Source organism: Sceloporus occidentalis, unplaced genomic scaffold (assembly GCF_023333645.1).
Source record: "Sceloporus occidentalis isolate IW3139 unplaced genomic scaffold, rSceOcc1.0.p SCAF_14, whole genome shotgun sequence".
Classification (NCBI taxonomy): Eukaryota; Metazoa; Chordata; class Lepidosauria; order Squamata; family Phrynosomatidae; genus Sceloporus; species Sceloporus occidentalis.
In genome coordinates this window covers 9990315-10009507 of record NW_028316994.1, presented here as the reverse complement: position 1 = coordinate 10009507, position 19193 = coordinate 9990315, and the positions used below count along the sequence as shown (strand labels likewise).

The 19193-nt window shown below is 46.2% G+C and overlaps 1 protein-coding gene and 1 long non-coding RNA gene across 2 annotated transcripts; one reads left to right on the top strand and one right to left on the bottom strand.

The window, feature by feature from the left end:
* The first annotated feature begins 1551 nt into the window (after positions 1-1551).
* Positions 1552-17847, top strand: LOC149303857 (zinc finger protein 646-like). The gene is made up of 2 exons (XM_089480953.1): positions 1552-2648; positions 8993-17847. The coding sequence occupies exon 2, from the start codon at positions 9116-9118 to the stop codon at positions 14057-14059; it is 4944 nt and encodes a 1647-aa protein (XP_089337079.1). The 5' UTR covers positions 1552-2648; positions 8993-9115; the 3' UTR covers positions 14060-17847.
* LOC149303858 (uncharacterized) lies at positions 6395-16907 on the bottom strand. The gene is made up of 2 exons (XR_016272008.1): positions 16830-16907; positions 6395-6723 (listed from the first exon to the last, which is right to left on the bottom strand). It is a non-coding gene; the product is annotated as an uncharacterized LOC149303858 (long non-coding RNA).
* Positions 17848-19193: the final 1346 nt, after the last annotated feature.

Here is a 19193-nt window from a genome sequence, read left to right as displayed (position 1 = left end):
GTGTCCGGGAGTCGCGCCGTTTAAAGGCTGCATCTCCTGGATGCTGCAAGCGGCGGCGGAGCCAGACCGCTGCTTTTCGGCGGTCTATAACCCGCCTACATTTTTAAAAATGCAGAAAGTCTGGAAGGTTCAAAATATTGGGACTTTTGTGAGTTTTTTGGGCTATGTGGCTGTGTTCTAGTAGAGTTTATTCCTGTTTCGCCAAAGATGCCAACCACAGATGCTGGCGAAACATCAGAAATAACTCTACTAAAACATGGCCAAATAGCCCGAAAAACCCAGTAAAAACTATGGATGCTGGCCATGAAAGCCTTCACATTTTTTTAACTTTTACACTTTGCCCGCTCAGCTGTGTGCCTCGAACCTCTTGCATCTGCCGGCTGAGAGCAAACCAAGCCATTTCTTTCTTTGCCCTTTTAACAACTATAGAAGTTTCACATGTTTGTTGTCTATCACTTCTTGCTTTTCTAGTCTTTTCCTGATGTCTTGCCTTCAGTCTTCATTCTGATCAATGTTTGATCCAAGATATAGGGACTCTTTGTTTTGATTTCTTCATTGCCAAGGTTGAATTTATGTATTTCTTAGGCCATAGGCAAATAAATAACAATAAGGAACATTGACAAATTATTATTATTATTATTAAACTTTATTTATAAAGCGCTGTAGGTTTACACAGCGCTGTACATTAAATAGAATAAAATAAAATAAAATGGATCTTCCAGTGGCATACATTCTAGAAAGTGGAATATAAGTACAAAATTAGTACACAACAAAAATATACAAACAGATTAAAATAAACATCAAATAACAATCATATCTAGCAATATAAATGGGAATTTCCCCCTCAGTATCCTTTGGAACCAAGGAGGCAGAAAAAGGGGTTGATTTCTGATTTTCCTGTTTTCATTAAAGGAGAAAAGAGATGCAGAAATTTAAAGCGGAACTTTGCTTTGTGCGGCATTGTTGCCGTCGGAAGGATATTTGCGAGCCTCCTTATGTAGGAGGGAAGCATAGATAGATGCACTCCAGCGGAACTTTGAATAAAGACCAGAACACCGTCAGCGTCCATTGCCGCTCTAGGACTTGAGACTCTATGGTGAAAGTGCTCTATATTTTGCATTGGAGGGAAGGCGCTCCAGCCGCAGACCGGAAGTGCGGCGGGAAGTGGGCCATAGAGATAAAAATATAGAGTCACCCTCAGTTTTTCTTATCATTTCCGCTCTAACTGAAGGGCTTTCCCGTTCTAAATAAAAACAACGTAGAGCTTTTACTCTAGAGCGGCTCACCGATAGGAAGAAACGCGGCCCTTTTTAAACCTGTGCGGAGGGCTTCCCATATTTCCCAGGAAGTCAACTCTGTGTTATTTTGAACCATTTTTAAAAAGGGAGGGAGTGGGTGGGACTGACTCTAGATTTATGCCAAGTTTTTGAAGGGAGGGGAACACTTTGAGCGTGACACCACAACCGGAAGTGAAGCCTGGTTCGGGCTGGAGGGGGACCGCTTTGGCGGGTGCGCACTTCCTGTTTCCTAGCAACAAAAGGAAGTGTTTGTTGTTGCCCTCGCCTGTGTGGCTCCTTCCAAGGCGAAGCCTGGTCTCTGGAGCTGGGGGGCTCTGGGGGCGGCCCTCCCCGAGGCTGGAGGTCCCTCAGGGGGAAGTGGGGGGCTCCTGGGGGCCGGCCTTGGCTCTTTGGGGGGCTCCAGAGGCGCTGGGGGAGGGCAGGGCACCCCAGAGTTATGTTTGCCCCCTTGGCCTCCAAGGGACCATCTCAGCCCTCTTTGGGAGGAAGAGCAGCAGGGCCCTTGCCTCTCTCTGCCCCCCAGGAAACCAAGGCAGCACCGTGGGACCTCTCTCCTGCCTCATGCCTGGAGCTCCAGTGGACTCTGCAGTGCTTTGGATGCCCCTTCCCCAGGAATGGAGCCTCCCCAGAAGTGAAGCGAGACTAGGCTGGGTGCCTCAGGACTGAACTCTGAATGTGGGGCATTGAGTTTGCGGCTCTCCTTTCCCTGAAGTATGGTCGCCTCGCCCTCTGTCCTCCTGGATCTGGTTCCCTTCAGATGCCCCCTTCTCAGTGGTCCTGAAGATGTGACACAGACCATCGTCGCTCAGCTCTGCTCCTTCCTAAATCATTTGGGTGTCTGACCCATCGCAAAGCACCGCTGCCTCTGCTGGGACCTAGGGCTTGGCCTCATATGTAATAATGCTTTGATTGCTCCAGGACTTTCAGCTCTTTTGAGAGATTACAGCCTGAATTTTCTACACGTGTTTTCTTAAAAGTTTTGTACTCAGGCCCACGGTGAAGTATACTTGGAATCAGTTTTGAGATCTGCCTTCCAGTCTCAGGGATCCTTTTCAAACTTGCGTTTTGTTTTTCTTAAAAAAGACTGTTTCTTTGACATCTTCTGAACTGAAAGTGGGAATCTCCATGAAGACTTGTCCCTTTTCAAAATGGAAAATCCTAGCCGGATATGTAGCAGTTTGAACTCAACTGTTCCAATTTAGGAAACCTCACTGTCCTCCCTTTCCCCCATTGTATATGTGTGTGTGTCTTTAAAGGCTCAATATGCCTCCTTTTTGGGGAAGGAAATTCAAGTCACCTTCTGTTAGAGAAGCTTTGTGCTCATCAAGGATGCTCAGCATACTCTGAGAGGTAAGAAAGCGACACTCCTTGCAAGCAACTTTAGAACCAGAACACATAACCTCAGGACTGTGTTTAACACACTTATACAGAAGCAGGTGGGGTGTTGTTGTTTTGGAACCCACCAAACAAAAGTGTACAAGGCAGCATTCATCTTCAAGCGCTTTGCTGGGTCATTGGGTAAAGTGTTCATCCTCAAATGGTGGGAAATAGAAACCAATCTGTCATTGGAATAGAAAATCCCTAGGGGTTTCCTAGACCCCTCACATTCCCAAAATTGGGGGAAAGGAGTCCTGATACTCAGGTCCTGTTAGTTTGAATCCATTACATTTTGCCCTATTCTGAAAAACAAGAGACAAACCCAGTCCAAAATCACACAGCTCTCTCCTTCCTCTCACAAGCATCAGTATTACAAAATACTTTTTGAGTTTTCTTCTCATCTCTGTTGTGACAGAATCTTGCACTAAGTCAAAGGTGGCATATGTCTTCTGTCCCAGACATTGTTGGACTGAAGTTCCCATCAACCCCCAGATAGCATAGCGATTGACAAAAGGTCATGGGAGATGCAGTCGAACAACATCTGGAGGGCTCTTAAATTGACTAACCCTGCTTGTAAGCTTTGGGAAGAGAAACCTGTTAGAGCAGTACTGTTCAAAGGGGCAGTCTGTGGACTGGTGACAATTCATGAGCCATTCCTGGTCCACAAGAGCTCTCAGGAAGGAAAGAGACTCCTTCTAATAATGCATTACAAATATGGTACCAATCCCTCACATCAGATAGTTTGAGGGGTATCGGAGCACACTTGGGTAGAAACCAGATGCACATTACTCCCAGTTCAAGACCTGTCTTTAAATTTTGGCCTATTTCTGGTTTACTGTCATTAAACCTCACTTCCTGACAGACCTGAAGTTAGTTTCCCCAGTCTGACACTTCTCTATTTACATTTAGAGTAGGTTGTATGTACTCTTCGTTGAATATTTTTTGTGCCCATCCACAAAGTCCTTTTAGAGACAGGTGAAGTAAGACAAATATTGTTGATGTTATAGAAAGTCCTATTCTCCCTTTCCAAATTCATAACCAGTATGATACTATAAAACAGATGAGAATCATATGGATTTCTGGATGTTCCTGGATAGCAACTCCAGGAATTTTTGTCACTGTGAGTTTCTAGGATTGCTGGGACTTGTCATCCAATGACATCCGGAAAGCTGCATGATTCTTACCTCTGCTATAAAGAGACAAGAATTGCTCAGCTAGTTCAGTTCAACTAATTCAGCATTTTGTTTGATGCCCTGTGAATCTCTTGAGTCCTGGTTTTGGATGGAAAAAGTGGGGTTGAATTAAAGTTAATAGTTAATAATGATGTTGTGCCATAAACAATGTGGCCATACCCACAGGTTTGTTGTTATTCAGAGGTATGCTGTCTTTACATGGAGTATACATTTAGGTGTCACTGCTGGTAACTTTTGATGGCCCTATCATGTGCCCCCTCAAAAGCATCTAGGCAAGTTGATATTTACAGTCTGGTGGGTGTGAATTTCATAATATGTTCACATGCATCCACCATGTCACTGAATCTTGAGCATCTTTATTGCAGCACTGCCAGACAGTAACATCTAAGAAGCCCATAAGCAGGGCCCAAAGGCAATACCATCCTTCCATTGCCCCCTTCCCAGTATGTGGTATTCATTGACATAGTGCAGGATGGGGCAGGGGACATGTGACTCTCCAGTTTGTTTTGAATCCCATAAATTCTAGCCAGCCCAGCCTGAGATGGGGGTGGCAATTAAACAACATCTGGAAGCCACGTGTTCCCAACTCTTTCAGCTTATAGGCACCATTCGTTTTTGTAAAATATCTCTACTAAGAAACGAACTTCCAAATCCCTAATGGTGATTTCCACTTGACATTCATTGCAAGGTATATTTGCAGGCTATCTTATGTATCCTGCTTCTAGATTTGGAGCAAAGGGAGATGGATTAAGCAAAACTAGCAAAGAGCCCTGGATACCTACCTTATTAGAAAGTGTGTGAGGAGGGGGAATTGCACAAGCCTTCAGATGCTGTTGAGCTGCAGCTCCCAGCAACTGTAACCAGTAGAGCCTGTGATAAGGAATGATGGGAGTTGCAGTTCAATAATATCTAAATGACTGTGCAGTTCCTGTACTTGCTGTACCACACATTATAGCATGAGGCCTTGTGAACTATAGCAGATGTAACACATTGTAGAGTAAGGCCAGAGCAGGCTATAGAACATTAAATTTCATGTCGCAGTACACTTGTTCATTCTTTGGGTGTCCTATTGATCTCTTGTTTTGTTGTAACAGACGAGTGCAGCTTTCCTCTGGGAACTGTTACAATGGAAGTGATCAAGTATAACACATTGAAGTAAGATGCTGAATCTTTCAAAGTGTGAAAATTATTGGGGATGGTGAGGAAAAGGCATAAACTGGAGGACAAAACAGATAAACATAGTAATAGCAAGAGTCGAGCCTTGTACTTTACCCCTTCCCTGGTTGCTGTAGATGACTGGTAATTCTGTGCAGATGAATGACCAGGTTGCTGGTGAAGAAACAAATGTATCTGCCCCTCTCCTGTTAGTCCACCTGGTTTCTTTGGTAATTGCAAAGGAAAGATCTCTCCTTGTTGTTTGACCAGCTTGGAAACAAAATAGACTGCTAAAGGAGATGGAGATACATGTTTCGCTGCCAGTTCACTTGACAAAAGCTTTTTTTTCCTTTTCTTTCACTAGTAGCCCATTAAGAAGCTTTTCCTGCTTTTCTTTGGTAATTGCAGAGGAAAGGGGGGTGTTTCTCATTCTCCAATCCATAATGTGAACATGGGCTACTGAACTCTTAATTAACTCACAAAAAATAAAACTGAGATTTCTAAGATAGGGAGCTTGTTTTGAAGGCTCTGGTACTACAAAGCTTTATTTTTGCTTGAATGGAAGAGGGAAAGATGAAGGCTCTTCTTGTTCCTGGAGACCAAATCAGGGCTGCCTGTGAACTGCCAAGCTAAACATAGCCCAGTAGTCTTTTACTGTGGTTTATTGGAGTTCAGTAAACCCACTTCTCATGTCCTGGTTTGTCTGTGTATGTGCCTTCAATTCACCTGTCGACCTATGGCTACCCCAGGAATCTCTAGTGGCAAAAACAAGTTTACCTGGGTGGTCTGCTGTATTCAACTGTGAATTGATCATTCACAAACTGATAAGAAATGCATGACTCTCCAGATATTGTAGGACTGTGAGTTTCTTCAGCCCTAGACAGCATGGTCAGTGGTAAGGGGTGATGTGAGTTGCAGTCTGAGAACATCTGTAGAACATTTTCCATCCTTGTTCTAGACAAGGGTCCAGTGAGCAGGAGATGAATAGCAGTTGCTCCTGTCATGCAGTTGCTTTAGGGTTTCTGTTCTTCAACTTCTGCTCTGCTCTTACACTCTCAGACTCTCTTCCACTTTCTGGACCCAGGAATTATGACAGTAGGCAGGGAAGTAAACTGGTTCTCGTTGCCTTTGGGTAGTGACTGCTATGGCTTTTCCTCCCCAAGAATCCCACCATTGCACTATCATTTGGTTCCATACCACATAATTAGGATTGAAGTAAGCAAATTCCTACTTCAAATTACTTATTGTTTATATCCCACCTTTTCCCCAGTTCAGGACTCAAAGCGATTACAACCGTTAAAACAAGCACAGCTAAATGTTCTCCTCATACAGAAGTTAAAAACATAATTAAACTATCAAAATTAAAACCAGTCAAAATTAAAACCAGTTTAATTGTTAAAAAGAAAGCAACAAATAGTGCAGCATATTTATTCAAAGCCCATTGTTGTTGCATGTCTTCCAATAGTTTCTGACCGATGGTGATCCTAAGGCAAACCTATCATGGGATTTTCTTGGCAAGATTTGTTCAGAGGGGATTGCCTTTGCCTTTCTCTGAGAGAGTGTGACTTGGCCAAGGTCACCCAGGGGGTTTCCATGACGAAGTGGGGATTTGAACCCTGGTCCCCAGAGTTGTAGTCCAGTGCTTGACCACTACACCATTCTGGCAAAGCCTGTTTTCGTTATGCATCTTCTCAGGCCTGCTGAAACAAACAAACAAACAAAAAGTATTCTTCAGAAAGATAACAAGGAGAGCACCAGTCTAATCTGTCTAGCAAAGAAGCTCCAGAACCAGGGGGCAACCACTGAGAAGGCCCTCTCCTGTATTTCATTAGGTGTACCTGTGAGGGTGATGAAACAGAGAAGGCCCTCCCCAGAAGATTTCAAAACATGAGCAGACTCATATGGGAGATTATGGTCCTTCAGATAACCTAGACTTGAGCCATACAGGCTCATGGTTTACTTGTGTGGTGTCATCACGAGAAGAACAGGTTCTTAGGAACATTTGCAGCTCTAAGTTTGAGGTGATCTTGGGCAAAAAAAAAAAAAAGGGGGGGGGGCTTCCCAGCAGTAGTCAATAACAGCCAGTCTGAGAAGCACCACCTGCCATTATTGCTTTCTTTGATTCAGCTGTCTCACACTGTTGGGAGCTCCGGGCTAGGAAAAATGGTTGACAATGGTTGAAGGGGGAACTCAAGGCTGGTGTCTCCGAGGACCCCATTCTGGGTGCTGGGGCCTACACAACTGCTCAGAGGAGGCCCAGTGCCAATATCAGCCATGTTGAAATCCCTTGCTTTGTGCCATAAGACAAATCTCCTACATAGCTGAAGCTGAGTCATAATGAGTCAGGCCACTGATCTGTCTGGGACTCATTTAGGACACATTGCTTTTTAGACTGCAACTTTCAGTGTTTCCACACTGACTGGAGGGTTCTGGGAGCTGTAGTCCAAAAAGGTCAGGCTAAATCAAGAAACACCAATGAGCTACCTAGCATGGCAGTTGGACACCGATGTGACAATTTCCTCCCATCTGTGTCTTCACACTGCCCATAAAAAGCATCCATTTCCCAGGTCAGAAGGCTCTTAGGTCAACTCCTGCTTGATTTTGACAGTTGAACCTGAAGAGACCTGGTGGAAATGGGCTGCTAAGGAAAGCTGGTAAGGCAGACTTATATATCCCCCCCACACACACACCTTTTTGTCTGTATTTTGGTATTCAAGCATACTCAGTAAGGCAGTCTGGAGACAGCTACTGTTTATCTTGCCTATTATAGGTAGGTTCACACAGCTACGGTCAGATCGGCTGTAGCAGAATACTGTTCTTTCTCAGTTCAAGCATTGCATCGTTTACAGTAAACATGCTTCTGCAATCCAGCATCAAAGGCCTATTTTAATCCAAACCTCCATCATTCTCCCAATACTGCTTCTGCTTAAAAATGAACAAAAACAAACAAAATATCCAGCTAGATACAGGCAAGGAGAGAGCTTGGCAGACATCAAAAGACTTTGTTAAAAAAAGCTTCTCTGTTAGAGGCTAACTGAGGTATGCCTGTAAGCTACACTAAATTCAGAAGGTTTCACTCCTGGATAAGCATGTGCAACAAGATTGGCAACGTGCACCCTTGTTTTAACTGTATGCAGGTGAAGGGAGCTGAGAGGATGGAGGATTGGAAGGGAAAGGGGGTGCTGAGCAGATGGAGCAGTGGATGGATGGAAGAAAACAGTGTTCAGCAAGTGATCTGTTCAAACCTCTGGCATGCACCATCTCTGTTACCTTGCAGCCTGTTTGGCAGAGAGGGAAAGTAAAAGAAGGAAGTGGCTTGAGGAAGAGAGATGGATTTGGCTATGCCAACTTTTAATCCCTATCCCATGCACCACCTATATGGATTCTTTCAAGAAATCATCCCCTGAGGAAATGTAGCCCTGAGCAAAGAAAGAGTGGTTGCTTTCTACAGGTCCACTGATCTGAAGGGGCAAAGTCCAGGGTGTCCATGTTTTCCCACCTCCTATTCTATTTTGTATGCCTATATTTTCTGATAGAGAGAGCCAGTGTGGTATAGTAGTCTGAGCATGGAACTAGGACTCTGGAGACCAGGTTTTGAATCCCCACATGGCCATGGAAACCTACTGGATGACCTCAGGCAAGTCACATTCTCTCAGCCTCCAAGGAAGACAAAGACATATTCCCTTTGAACAAATCTTGGCAAGAAAACTCCTTGATAAGTTCACCATAGAGTGGCCCTAAGTTAGAAGGTGCACAACAGCAAATTTTCTGATAGCAATACCAGTGCCTAGTTTAACAATAAAAGCATGGATATGACAAAAAATAGATCTGTATAGGAGAAAAACCTCAGACAGATGCATACCTGTTTGGTAGGATACTGATCAGTTTTCCCTTTCTAGCCTAGTGACACTCAGTCCCATTATCCGGCTCTCTGATCTTGTTCTTTTTGTCCTTGTCTTGTGTCTGTAGGCTTTGGCGTTAGAACATCTGGGGAAGAAACAGCTTTGCAATGGACTGGCTTTGTGCCTCAGAATGGCCTCTGCTTGCTCTTTAAAGAAGAAGGAGGAGCTGTAAGAACATCTGATGTGAGCGATGGCTGAGGGAGATGCTGCCCTGGCCAGCGAACAGTCAGCTGGGCAAGAGGAACGTCCGTACAAGTGCAAACAGTGTCCTCGCAGCTACCGCCATGCTGGCAGCCTGGTGAACCACAAGCACACCCATGAGGTGGGACTCTTCCACTGCCTGGTATGCCAGAAAGATTTTTCCAACCCCATGGCCCTCAAAAGCCATCTCCGCACCCATCTGGAGGAGAAGCGTCACAAGTGCCAGGACTGCGGACGGGGATTCCGGGCTTCCTCCCAGCTGGCCAATCACCGCTGCATGGCTCATGTTAATAGGGACCAGGAAGAAGAAGAAGGAAGTAATGGAGGCAGCTACACCTTTCAGAAGGTCCAGGACATGTCTTCGTTGGATGGTGATGCCTATTCTGGGATGGAAAGCAGCAGTGGGAGCCTGTTGACCAACCTGGAGAAGTACATTGCTGAATCAGTGGTGCCTGCTGACTTTCCTCAGCTGCAGTTCCCAGTCAAGGTGGAAGTGGAGAAAGAGGAGCGGCTCCCAGTGCACCAGAGTGAAGAGGAGGAGGCAACAGTTGTGGGAGGAATCAGGGCCACAGAGGATGAACGGCGCTACAAATGCAACCAGTGTGACAAGGCCTACAAGCATGCAGGCAGCCTGACCAACCACAAGCAAAGCCACACGCTGGGTGTGTACCAGTGTGCCATGTGCTTCAAAGCCTTCTCCAACCTCATGGCACTCAAGAGCCACACTCGTCTCCACTCAGAGTATCGGCCCTACAAGTGCCGTTTTTGCCACAGAGCTTTCCGGCTCCCTTCAGAGCTGCTGAGCCACCAGAAGGCCCACAGCCAGGATGAGAGCAAGACAACTGGCCTGCCAGCCTGGGACGGCTCTGACCACAGCATCTGGGAGGAGGACTCCATCGAGACCTTGGCAAAGCTGGATATCTATCAGCCTCCCCCAGCAGGCACAAACTTGGGAGACAGTGTCCCTTGCAGCCTCAAAGACACTGCTAAGGCAGGAGGTGGCGAACGTTGTAACCCAGACGGGGAGTTGTGTGTCCGATGCGGTGGAACTTTTGCTGATGAGGAGGAGCTGAAGGAACACAGTTGCCTCTATCCAGAGGAGGCAGATGAAGAAGAGGAGGAAGGCATTACCCCTTCTCAACCAGCACCTGGTTCCAATGGCACCTGGGAAGCAAGTTTGAAAGGAGAGGAAAGCTATCCTTTACTGGAGGAGCGTCCTTTCCGCTGTGGTGACTGTGGCAGGACTTACCGGCATGCTGGAAGTCTTATCAATCACAAAAAGAGCCACCAGATCGGTGTCTACAGCTGTACTGTCTGCTCAAAACAGCTCTACAACTTGGCTGCCTTGAAGAACCATTTGCGGGTTCACCTGAAGTCCAAGCTCAGCTCATCAGCCACGGAGGAGCCTTCTCGACATCTTTCTGCTGTCTCGGACATTCATCGAGATGAGGGCAGCCCTGGGGACCCCAGAGACTGCCATTCACAGCGACTGGATGTCTGGAGAGGAGCCTCCTGTCCGAAGGAAGAGGAGGAAAGAGGCATCGAAGAGGAAGACCGTCCTTACCGGTGTGGCGATTGTGGACGGAGTTACCGGCACCGTGGCAGTCTTGTGAACCACCGCCACACACACCAGACAGGGATTTTCCAGTGCTCCATCTGCCCCAAGCAATATTCAAACCTTATGGCACTCCGGAATCACGTCCGTGTACATTTGCGGGCAGCTCGTATGCGTGGTCGGGAACAAGGGGGTGGCCTCACGTGCAGCAGTTGTGGGGAGAGCTTTGAGGAGGAGGCCGAGTTCCAGCTCCATCAACTACGCCACCTGCCCTCCTCTGAAGACATTGAGACGGCAGCAGTGCCCAAACTCAGTGTCTTTCACTCTCAAGAGGCAGATCTCCTCCAGGCTATCAAACAGGATGTGGAAGCCCTGGAGAATGGGGCAACTGTGGCTGAGGATGTCCTTCCTGCCTCAGAGGTTGCCCATGTCTGCCACCAGTGTGGGATGACCTTTGCCAGTGCAGACAGCCTGCAGAGTCACGTCCTCCAGCACAACGGCGAAAAGGAGCAGGCAGAAGGGATGGCTGAGAGGGCTGGGTCCCCTGTTCCCCTCCAGCGGTTGTATGGTTGTGACCAGTGTGGCAAATCATACCGGCACTCAGGGAGCCTCATCAATCACAAGCAGACGCATCAGACAGGGGACTTCAGCTGCTCAATTTGCGGGAAGCATTTTCAAAATGTAGCTTCACTCAAGAGCCACTTGCGTGGACATCAGAAACCCAGGAAGGGACAGTCTGAGACCACAGTGGTCATGAATGAGGATGAGGATGGTGAAGTGGAAGATGGAGCTGCCTTGCCAGGGATGCAGCCCTCAGGAGATGAGCTCAGTGACAGCTATAATGTTTGGGAAGAAGGTCCTATCACCAATGGTTGGCAGTCACAAGCTCCTTCACCATTGCCAGGTGACTGTGAAGTACCCCACTATCTCTGTGACCAATGTGGGCTTGGCTTTGACCAGGCCACTAGTTTGATGATCCACAAAGAGACTCACCAACTTGGAATCTATCAGTGCTCCCTGTGCCCCAAAGAATATTCCAGTCTTCTAGCTCTAAAAAACCATTTCCATGCGCATGCCAGGGGCATGGCATCCTCTCAAGGCAGTCCCGGTGTGGATAGCAATGCTGAGGAGCAGCCCTTTCTTTGCAGTTTCTGTGGCATGATTTTCCCCAGTGAGGAGGACCTTCACCAGCATCATAGCCTGTTGCATGAAGAAGGAGAAACCCAAAGAGATGGGCAAGATGTGGGTCTCAAAAGGGAGGCAGAAGAGCAGCTGGATGGTGGTGGGGACCGAGAAGAAGAGCAACTTCTCTCTCACATTTGTGGCTACTGTGGTCAGACATTCGACGATATGGCCAGCTTGGAGAAGCACAGCGAAGGACATCTGGAGGAGAAAGCTGCTGCCTTAGCAGACACATCCATCCAGCTCCGGCGAACTTCCCGCCTAGAGGAGGACCAGCCACCCCTGCTTCCAGTAGAGGTGTCTGCTGCTCCCAGTGAGCCCCTGGACAACCGGCCTTATGCCTGCAGCCAATGTGGGAAGACCTATCGTCATGGTGGCAGCTTGGTCAACCACAAGAAAATCCACCAGATTGGGGATTACCAGTGCAGCGTCTGCTGCCGCCTGTACCCCAACCTGTCAGCTTATAGGAACCATCTCCGGAACCATCCAAGGTGCAAGGTGAATGGCAGTGTGCCAGAAATCCGGCAAACGGTCCCTGCTGCATCAGGAGAACAGCTTTTTTCCTATGAGATGCCCAAGGAAGAGCCCCAGGACCATAGGGTTGTGGTGCATCAAACCAGGGAAGACCCGCCATGCATTAAGTCCCCTGGAGAGGAAAAATCGGGAGGAGGTGAAGGTGGAGCATCGAAGGCTAGCCAGTCAGAGCATAGGAAGACTCAGCTGTTTGATATCTGTGGAGAGTTGTATGAGGGGAAAACAGTACTAGAAGCCCATTGGCCTTTGCATTTTGCCCAAGAAGATGAGAAGTTAGAGAAAGAGAAGAACACATCAGGGGAAGAGGAAAATACCCCAGTTGAAGAGGAAGACTTGGAGCGCCCCTTCCAGTGTGATATGTGTGAGCGTAGCTACAAGCATGCAGGCAGCCTGATCAACCACAAGCAGACACACAAGACAGGGCTTTTCCATTGCGGTGTCTGCCAGAAGCAATTCTACAACCTCATGGCCTTGAAGAACCACAACCGCACCCACTTTGAAAGCAAACGCTACCGGTGCCCTGAGTGCCCCAAGGCCTTTCGACTTCAGAAGCAACTGGCCAGCCATCAGCGGGCGCACTGTGTGAGGAAACAGGACTCCTCTTCCCATCCCTCCCGGAGAGCCACACGTTCCAAACGGGCTGGGAAAAGGGAGAATTCTGCCCAACATCCCAGTGCTACCAATCATCGCCTGGATCCTGAGGAGCGCCCTTACCAGTGTGGCGAATGTGGGCGTACGTACCGCCATGCGGGCAGTCTGCTCAACCACCAGAAGAGCCACAAAGTTGGGCACTTCACCTGCTCCTTGTGCAGCAAGGCCTATCCCAACCTCATGTCCCTAAAAAACCACCAGCGAATCCATTACGAAGTCAAACGCCACCAGTGTGCGGATTGCGGCAAGGCCTTTAAGTGGCAGCGGCAGCTACTCAGGCACCAGCGTCGTCCCAGTCCTTGCAATGTTGGCGGTAGCAGTGGCACTGCACGGCAAGGATGCGAGAGGAACAAAGTGGCTCCTGGAAGGGAGCAGTGGAGCAGGACTGGGGGTGCTCCAGGGGGGTCCTTTCCATGCCATTCATGCCCCAAACGCTTTCCCAGCCACATTGCTCTCAAGAACCACAGTCGTGTACACACAAAGAAACGCTATGAGTGCTCGGAGTGTGGCAAAGCCTACCGAGCCTCCAAGGATCTGATGCACCACCGGAGGAAGCATCAGAGCGAGGCTGCGGCTGAGGATGGTGACTCCTTCCCCCATGGCACAGCCTCAGCCAGTCAGACACTGGAGGAGCGGCCTTACAAGTGTGACCAGTGTGAGCGGACGTACCGCCATGCTGGTAGTCTCCTCAACCACAAGCAGGTGCATGCCACTGGCCTCTACCGCTGCCCCATCTGCCAGAAGGAGTTCTACAACCGCCTGGCCCTCAAGAACCACCTTCACACCCACAAAAACAAGAAACGCCACCGGTGCCCCTGCTGCAACAAAGCCTTCCGGACTGCCCGGCGCTTGGCCGCCCATGTCAAGGCCTGCTGTGGGACAAAAGAGGAGGGGTTTTTGGTCTGTCCTGTCTGCTCGAAGAAGTTTGTTCACCACCTCAGCTTCCAGCAGCACCAGCTCTTGCATGCCAAGGACAATGGGCATCCGGGGGCTACGGGGGCAGCCAGCTGAGAGTTGTGGGCACGTTTGTGAAGGTTTTGTGCCAAGGACTATATGGCAGGGAGATTAAACTGCAGGGAAATTCAGAATGGCTGGGTGGGGAACCTTCTTCATGGAAACAATTGTCCTTGCATTGAAAAAAAGGAAGAGGAGGAGGATACAGATGGGGGGGTTCCATGTGGATGTTGGGGGTAAAGCTTTAGGGGGAAATCTGGGGAGGCATGGGTAAAAATAAAAGGAAGATTGGCTGAGTGAACCCGTATTCTCTACAGAACATCTGGTCAGGAAGTACTAGGGAGGTTGAGCTCTCTTCCTTCATGGCATGTTATATTAAGACCTCCAACCATACCTCCTTTGTGTCCTTTGAAAATGCCCCCCTATGGCAACATATAACTTTTTTTTTGTCTTGAGTCCTATTTGGAGAACTGAAATTGAGCATCCTTGGAACCTTTTGAGCATGTGCTTAAAGCTCCCTACTGATTTGAAATTTTGAACAATTGTGGGTCTTTTTTGGTAATGCTTTTAAATACATTTGGAAAGTCAGATGAGTAGTAAGTCCATGTTTAAGTCACATATGGTATTTAAATTACTGTTTTTAGAGGAAAAAATACAGAAGAACTGTCTGAAAGGGAAAACAACAAGCTGGGTTGTCGCTCAGTGTAATTGTTGAACAAAGCTGAACAAGAACCCTTGGTGTGGAGTAATTCTTTTAATTTCTACCTCCTTAATTGGAAAAGGGTAAACATTTCCTTGGTGTGAAGGGAAGTTTTTTCTTTTAAAAAAAAATGTCCAAGATTTTGATCTCTTTCAAAACAGGGTCTGAAAACTGTTTACTTAAAAGAACAATGTGTTAATTACAGTTGGTCTCCAGAGGCAACTGACTTAAAGCATGGGTTTTATGTGAGTAAACAAATTCTCCTCTGCAGAACTGTAGCCCAGTCCACCTGAACGTTCTCCAGGGCCAGCTTTAATGAAATAAGCAGAAACTACTTAAGAACACAGTCAGTGAAAGTTTTAACAGTTGGCCCTCCACATTTGTGGCTTTGATCATTTGTAGATTTGGTTAATATGTTCCCTCTGGGAAACTCTAGATTTTCCAGCCTGACTCTGCCAGAAGTCACACTGAAGAACCTAGAGAAAACACTTCTCTGGACATTTGTAGGTCCTCCAGTGCAATTCTGTGGTCAGTTCTGCTGGATGTTGGCCATAGAGTTGTACTAGAGGACCAAGACATTCCTAGAGAAGTGTTCTTTCAGATTTAAAAAAGTGTTTTTTTAATTTGTAGGGTTTTTTTTCCCCACTTTCATGGGGGTCCTGCACCCTTATCGCCAGCAAATGTGGAGAGCCGACTGTACTTTCCAATCTCAATCAGACAAATCTCTTAACATGTCTAGCCCACAGGACAGAATGTTTGGGGAAATGGTTTTGTAGGGCAACAACCTTCCTTCCTTCCTTCCTTCCTTCCTTCCTTCCTTCCTTCCTTCCTTTCTTCTCTAGCCATCTTCCCCAACCTGGTGCCTTTGAGATGTTTTGGACTGCAACCTCCATCATCCCTGACCCACATGGCCTGCTTGCTGTGGATGCTGGGAGTTGTCACCCAACACCTGCCTGAGGCACCAGGCTGAGGATGACTACTCTGTGGCTGTCCTTCATGGCACAGGAGTCCTCAGCTCTCATCTGGTTGTTATTGTCATATAACCACCTAACATCCCCTGCAGACCCAGAGGGAGGAAGGGAGAATATCAGTTGTAGAAACAGAAGGAGAGGAGGCCTCAGAGGTCCACAGCAGTTAATTTATTGCTCAAGGGTTGTTGTTTTTTCTTACGTATCATAACTCTTCCTTGGGATGATTATTTCGGTCAAAGTAAACATGCTTGGGCATTACACTCTTTGTTTTTCAACCAATGGCAGCCACAAAAAGACCTGTTCAGTCAAGGCCATGGTATAGATCAGGAATGGCAAAAGTGCAACTGATGTGTCCTTCCAGGGACCCCTGGTTTTGTTTTGTTTTTTAAACTCCTTTTTTTCTTTGCCCAGACACATCCTGGAGGATGTGGGAGGCAATTGTAGCATGTTTTGGCACACTCTGGGCTGTTTTAACCCCAGGAGAGGCCTTTTTCTCCAACAGGAATTGACCCCAAAATTGGTGCTAAAATGGCCCAGCTAAAGGCTGAGGACCATTGTTTCTAAAACGAAAGAAGGAAAGATATAGTCAGGACATCACTGGCTGAAGTAAACCTCTCCCTTCCCGCATATGATTGTCTGAGTGGAGGTGAAGAAAGTGTGACCCTCCAGATGTTTTTGACTGCAGTTCCCACTGGCCCTAGCCAGAATAGCTATTGGTGAGGGATGGTGGAGATTGTAGTCCCATACTATGTTTGGGGCCATATGTTGTCCATCCCTACAAGCATTTGTCTTGAAAGAGTTACTGTTTAGAGAGCATCTGGAATAATTTTCTGGGTTGATCTTGAGTCTCCTTGTTCTAACAAATTTTAGTTCTAGCCATGGAATTGATCTGAACCTGACAGAGTCCTCTTGGAGGCTACACTGCTTTAGACTGTAAAAGAATTGAAGATTTGAAAACGTTCATGTTTTAACTCTTCCCTGCATCTCATAACTTAGCACATCAAGACATTGGCCAGGAGGGAATGTTTTGTCCCTAAAACCAACAATTCAAAAGCGTCTCACTCATGTTTGCATGAACCCACCCACCCGCTTTTCATGATCTGAAGTGGTAGAGTCCCAACAGGAGATTTTTCTGAATGCATAGAAGTGTTCTTACCCACATGATTTAAAACTTCTCCAGGGCTGGCCAGGTCCACAGGGATCAGCTAGCTGTCGGGGGAATCCTTTGAAAGACTCATTCAGTTTTGAAACAAGAGGACTAGAAACTAGACTGTTGCCAGTCTTTTCTCTTCTGTTAATGGGTTGGCAAGGACAAAAAGATTCATGGCGTGCTCTGAAGCCATCTCCATCTTTATCTCATCCAAGCAGAACTTCTTGGCACATTGCAGATAAAATTTGCACTGGGTGCAAACGTCTGAGTGGAAGCTATCCAAAGTCTTCAGCCAACTCAGTCCAGTGAAAAAGTAGCCGTTTATAAGTAGTAGAGAATTCTCAGTTGTGAACGTTTTATAGAATTTCTAACATAGTTGGGTAATATTTTTTACTGGGGTGGGAAGGACATATATAAATATATTTGTGTGTGTTTATGTGTGTTTCATTTTGCCAACTGAAATACGTCCCCTCTCTTCCTTTTATTTTTATTTTTATGACACCTGTATGTATTCAGCGTTGAAGCTCTAGTTCTGTTTGATGCTGCTGTTTTCAAAAACTGACAACATGGCTTCAGCAAAAGCCCCTCACTCCCCCAAAATAGTTAAAACATTTCTAAATGTTTATGTTTGGAAATGCTTTCTTTCCTTCCCTCTGCCTTCTCAAAACAGTTCTCTAAATATCACCATTGTACTTAGATGTACTTCTGTGTGAATGTCTCTGGGTTGTTGGCTTTGTGAGGTTTTTTTTTTTAAGGGGTCGGGATGTCATGAGGAAAAACACTTTTCAAATGATAAGTCATTCTCCTTTCTAACTCAATAGTTCTAACTCACTAGTTCTCACTGCCCTTCCAGAGATGGGGAGATGACGTTGGAATTTTGCTTCTCTCTCTGCCCTATTAGATGCCCTTCACCTTGGGTTTTGCCCTGGTACGTTGATAGGACGGGTATGTGGCACCTCCTGGTGGCCATGCCTGATATGTGAAACACTTAAAACTGCAAATAAATTGTTCTTGGTTTCTAAAAGTAGCATTCTTTTTTCCTCCTCTTTGCTTTCTTTGTCAGACTGACTGCCAGTGACCGGATATTTTAACAGTGATAGAAAAGTCCCACTAATATCAATTCGAATAGCCAGGAGACTGGCAGTAGCAAGGCACCGTTACACACCAGTAGGTACACATGAACATGGCTGTTTGGGGACAGACAACTTGAGTGCATGGTTTCCTTATTTATTTTAATTATTTATATCCTATGTTTACAATTTACGAAAGTGACTTGAAGAAACAAAATTGTAAGAACAATAAATATATGTCGGGACAAATATAAATACATATATATTTTAAAACATTAGTATTAACATTTAAAACATAATAATTTAAGAATGGTTTTAAAAAATTGGATCATAAAATCCCTGTTCCAATAAAAGGTTTCATCACTTGTCTCTAAGCAGTGCTAAAGAGAGAATTCTCTTCCACCTGCCAGTCCACATGAATAGCAATGTCAGTATTACCTGCTTAGGCATAGAAATCATTGGCTGATCCCATGAGAACATTTGTTGTTTTTTTCAAATATGTACAATGAAATGCTAAGGTCATTACATGCACACAACCTTGGTCTTTTGGAGGTCTCATTCATAGGGTCCCCATAAGTCCAGGCCATCTTGACAGCACATAATAAGAACAATACACACAAGTGTGTCAGTTTTACAATTTTAAAAGTAATAGAAATCAACCTGGACACTCTTAAACTGAGGAGGCCTAGAAGATTCTAGGTTCCCGCCCATTCACATTTTGCACTTAAGAGCTAAGATTCCTTTGTAATAACGTCCTGGTGAGACTCAAGGAGAGGCAGAGTGGAACATGGACTAGAATGGAAAAGCTGAAGTTCACATTCTGCCTGTGCTATAGAGCCCACCAAAGAAGTTCTGGGCAAGTCAGCTTCCAAGCTTGCATTTAAGCCTTTGGTTGACATACCAAAATACTCAGCTTCATGAAGGAAAACTATAAATGCCATTATACTGTATATACAGTATGTTTTTTGCTTTGACCAATATAGAGAATGTCTTTGTATGTGGAGAAATGTGTTCAAGAAATAGAACTGAATAATTTCAAAACATCTGTATTCACCTAGGGGCTGCTATGATAGTACAACATGCAGGCATCCGCTGTGCAATGGTAGCTAGCTAGCTACTGATGCAACATGCCCCAGTGTTCAATGGGCACACACACACATCAGGGCACCCCCTATGTAGTCAGAGACTGACTAAGAAGAGCCCAGTGCTCATTGGAGCGCTCTTGCCAGTGCCCTTCACAATTCACTAATAGTTATGTTGCGCCTCTGCAACATAGCTAAGGATAAACAATGTAGACTTT

Excerpts from the sequence above, each read along its gene's own strand:
- LOC149303857 (XM_089480953.1), top strand. The coding sequence starts at position 9,116 with ATGGCTGAGGGAGATGCTGCCCTGGCCAGCGAACAGTCAGCTGGGCAA.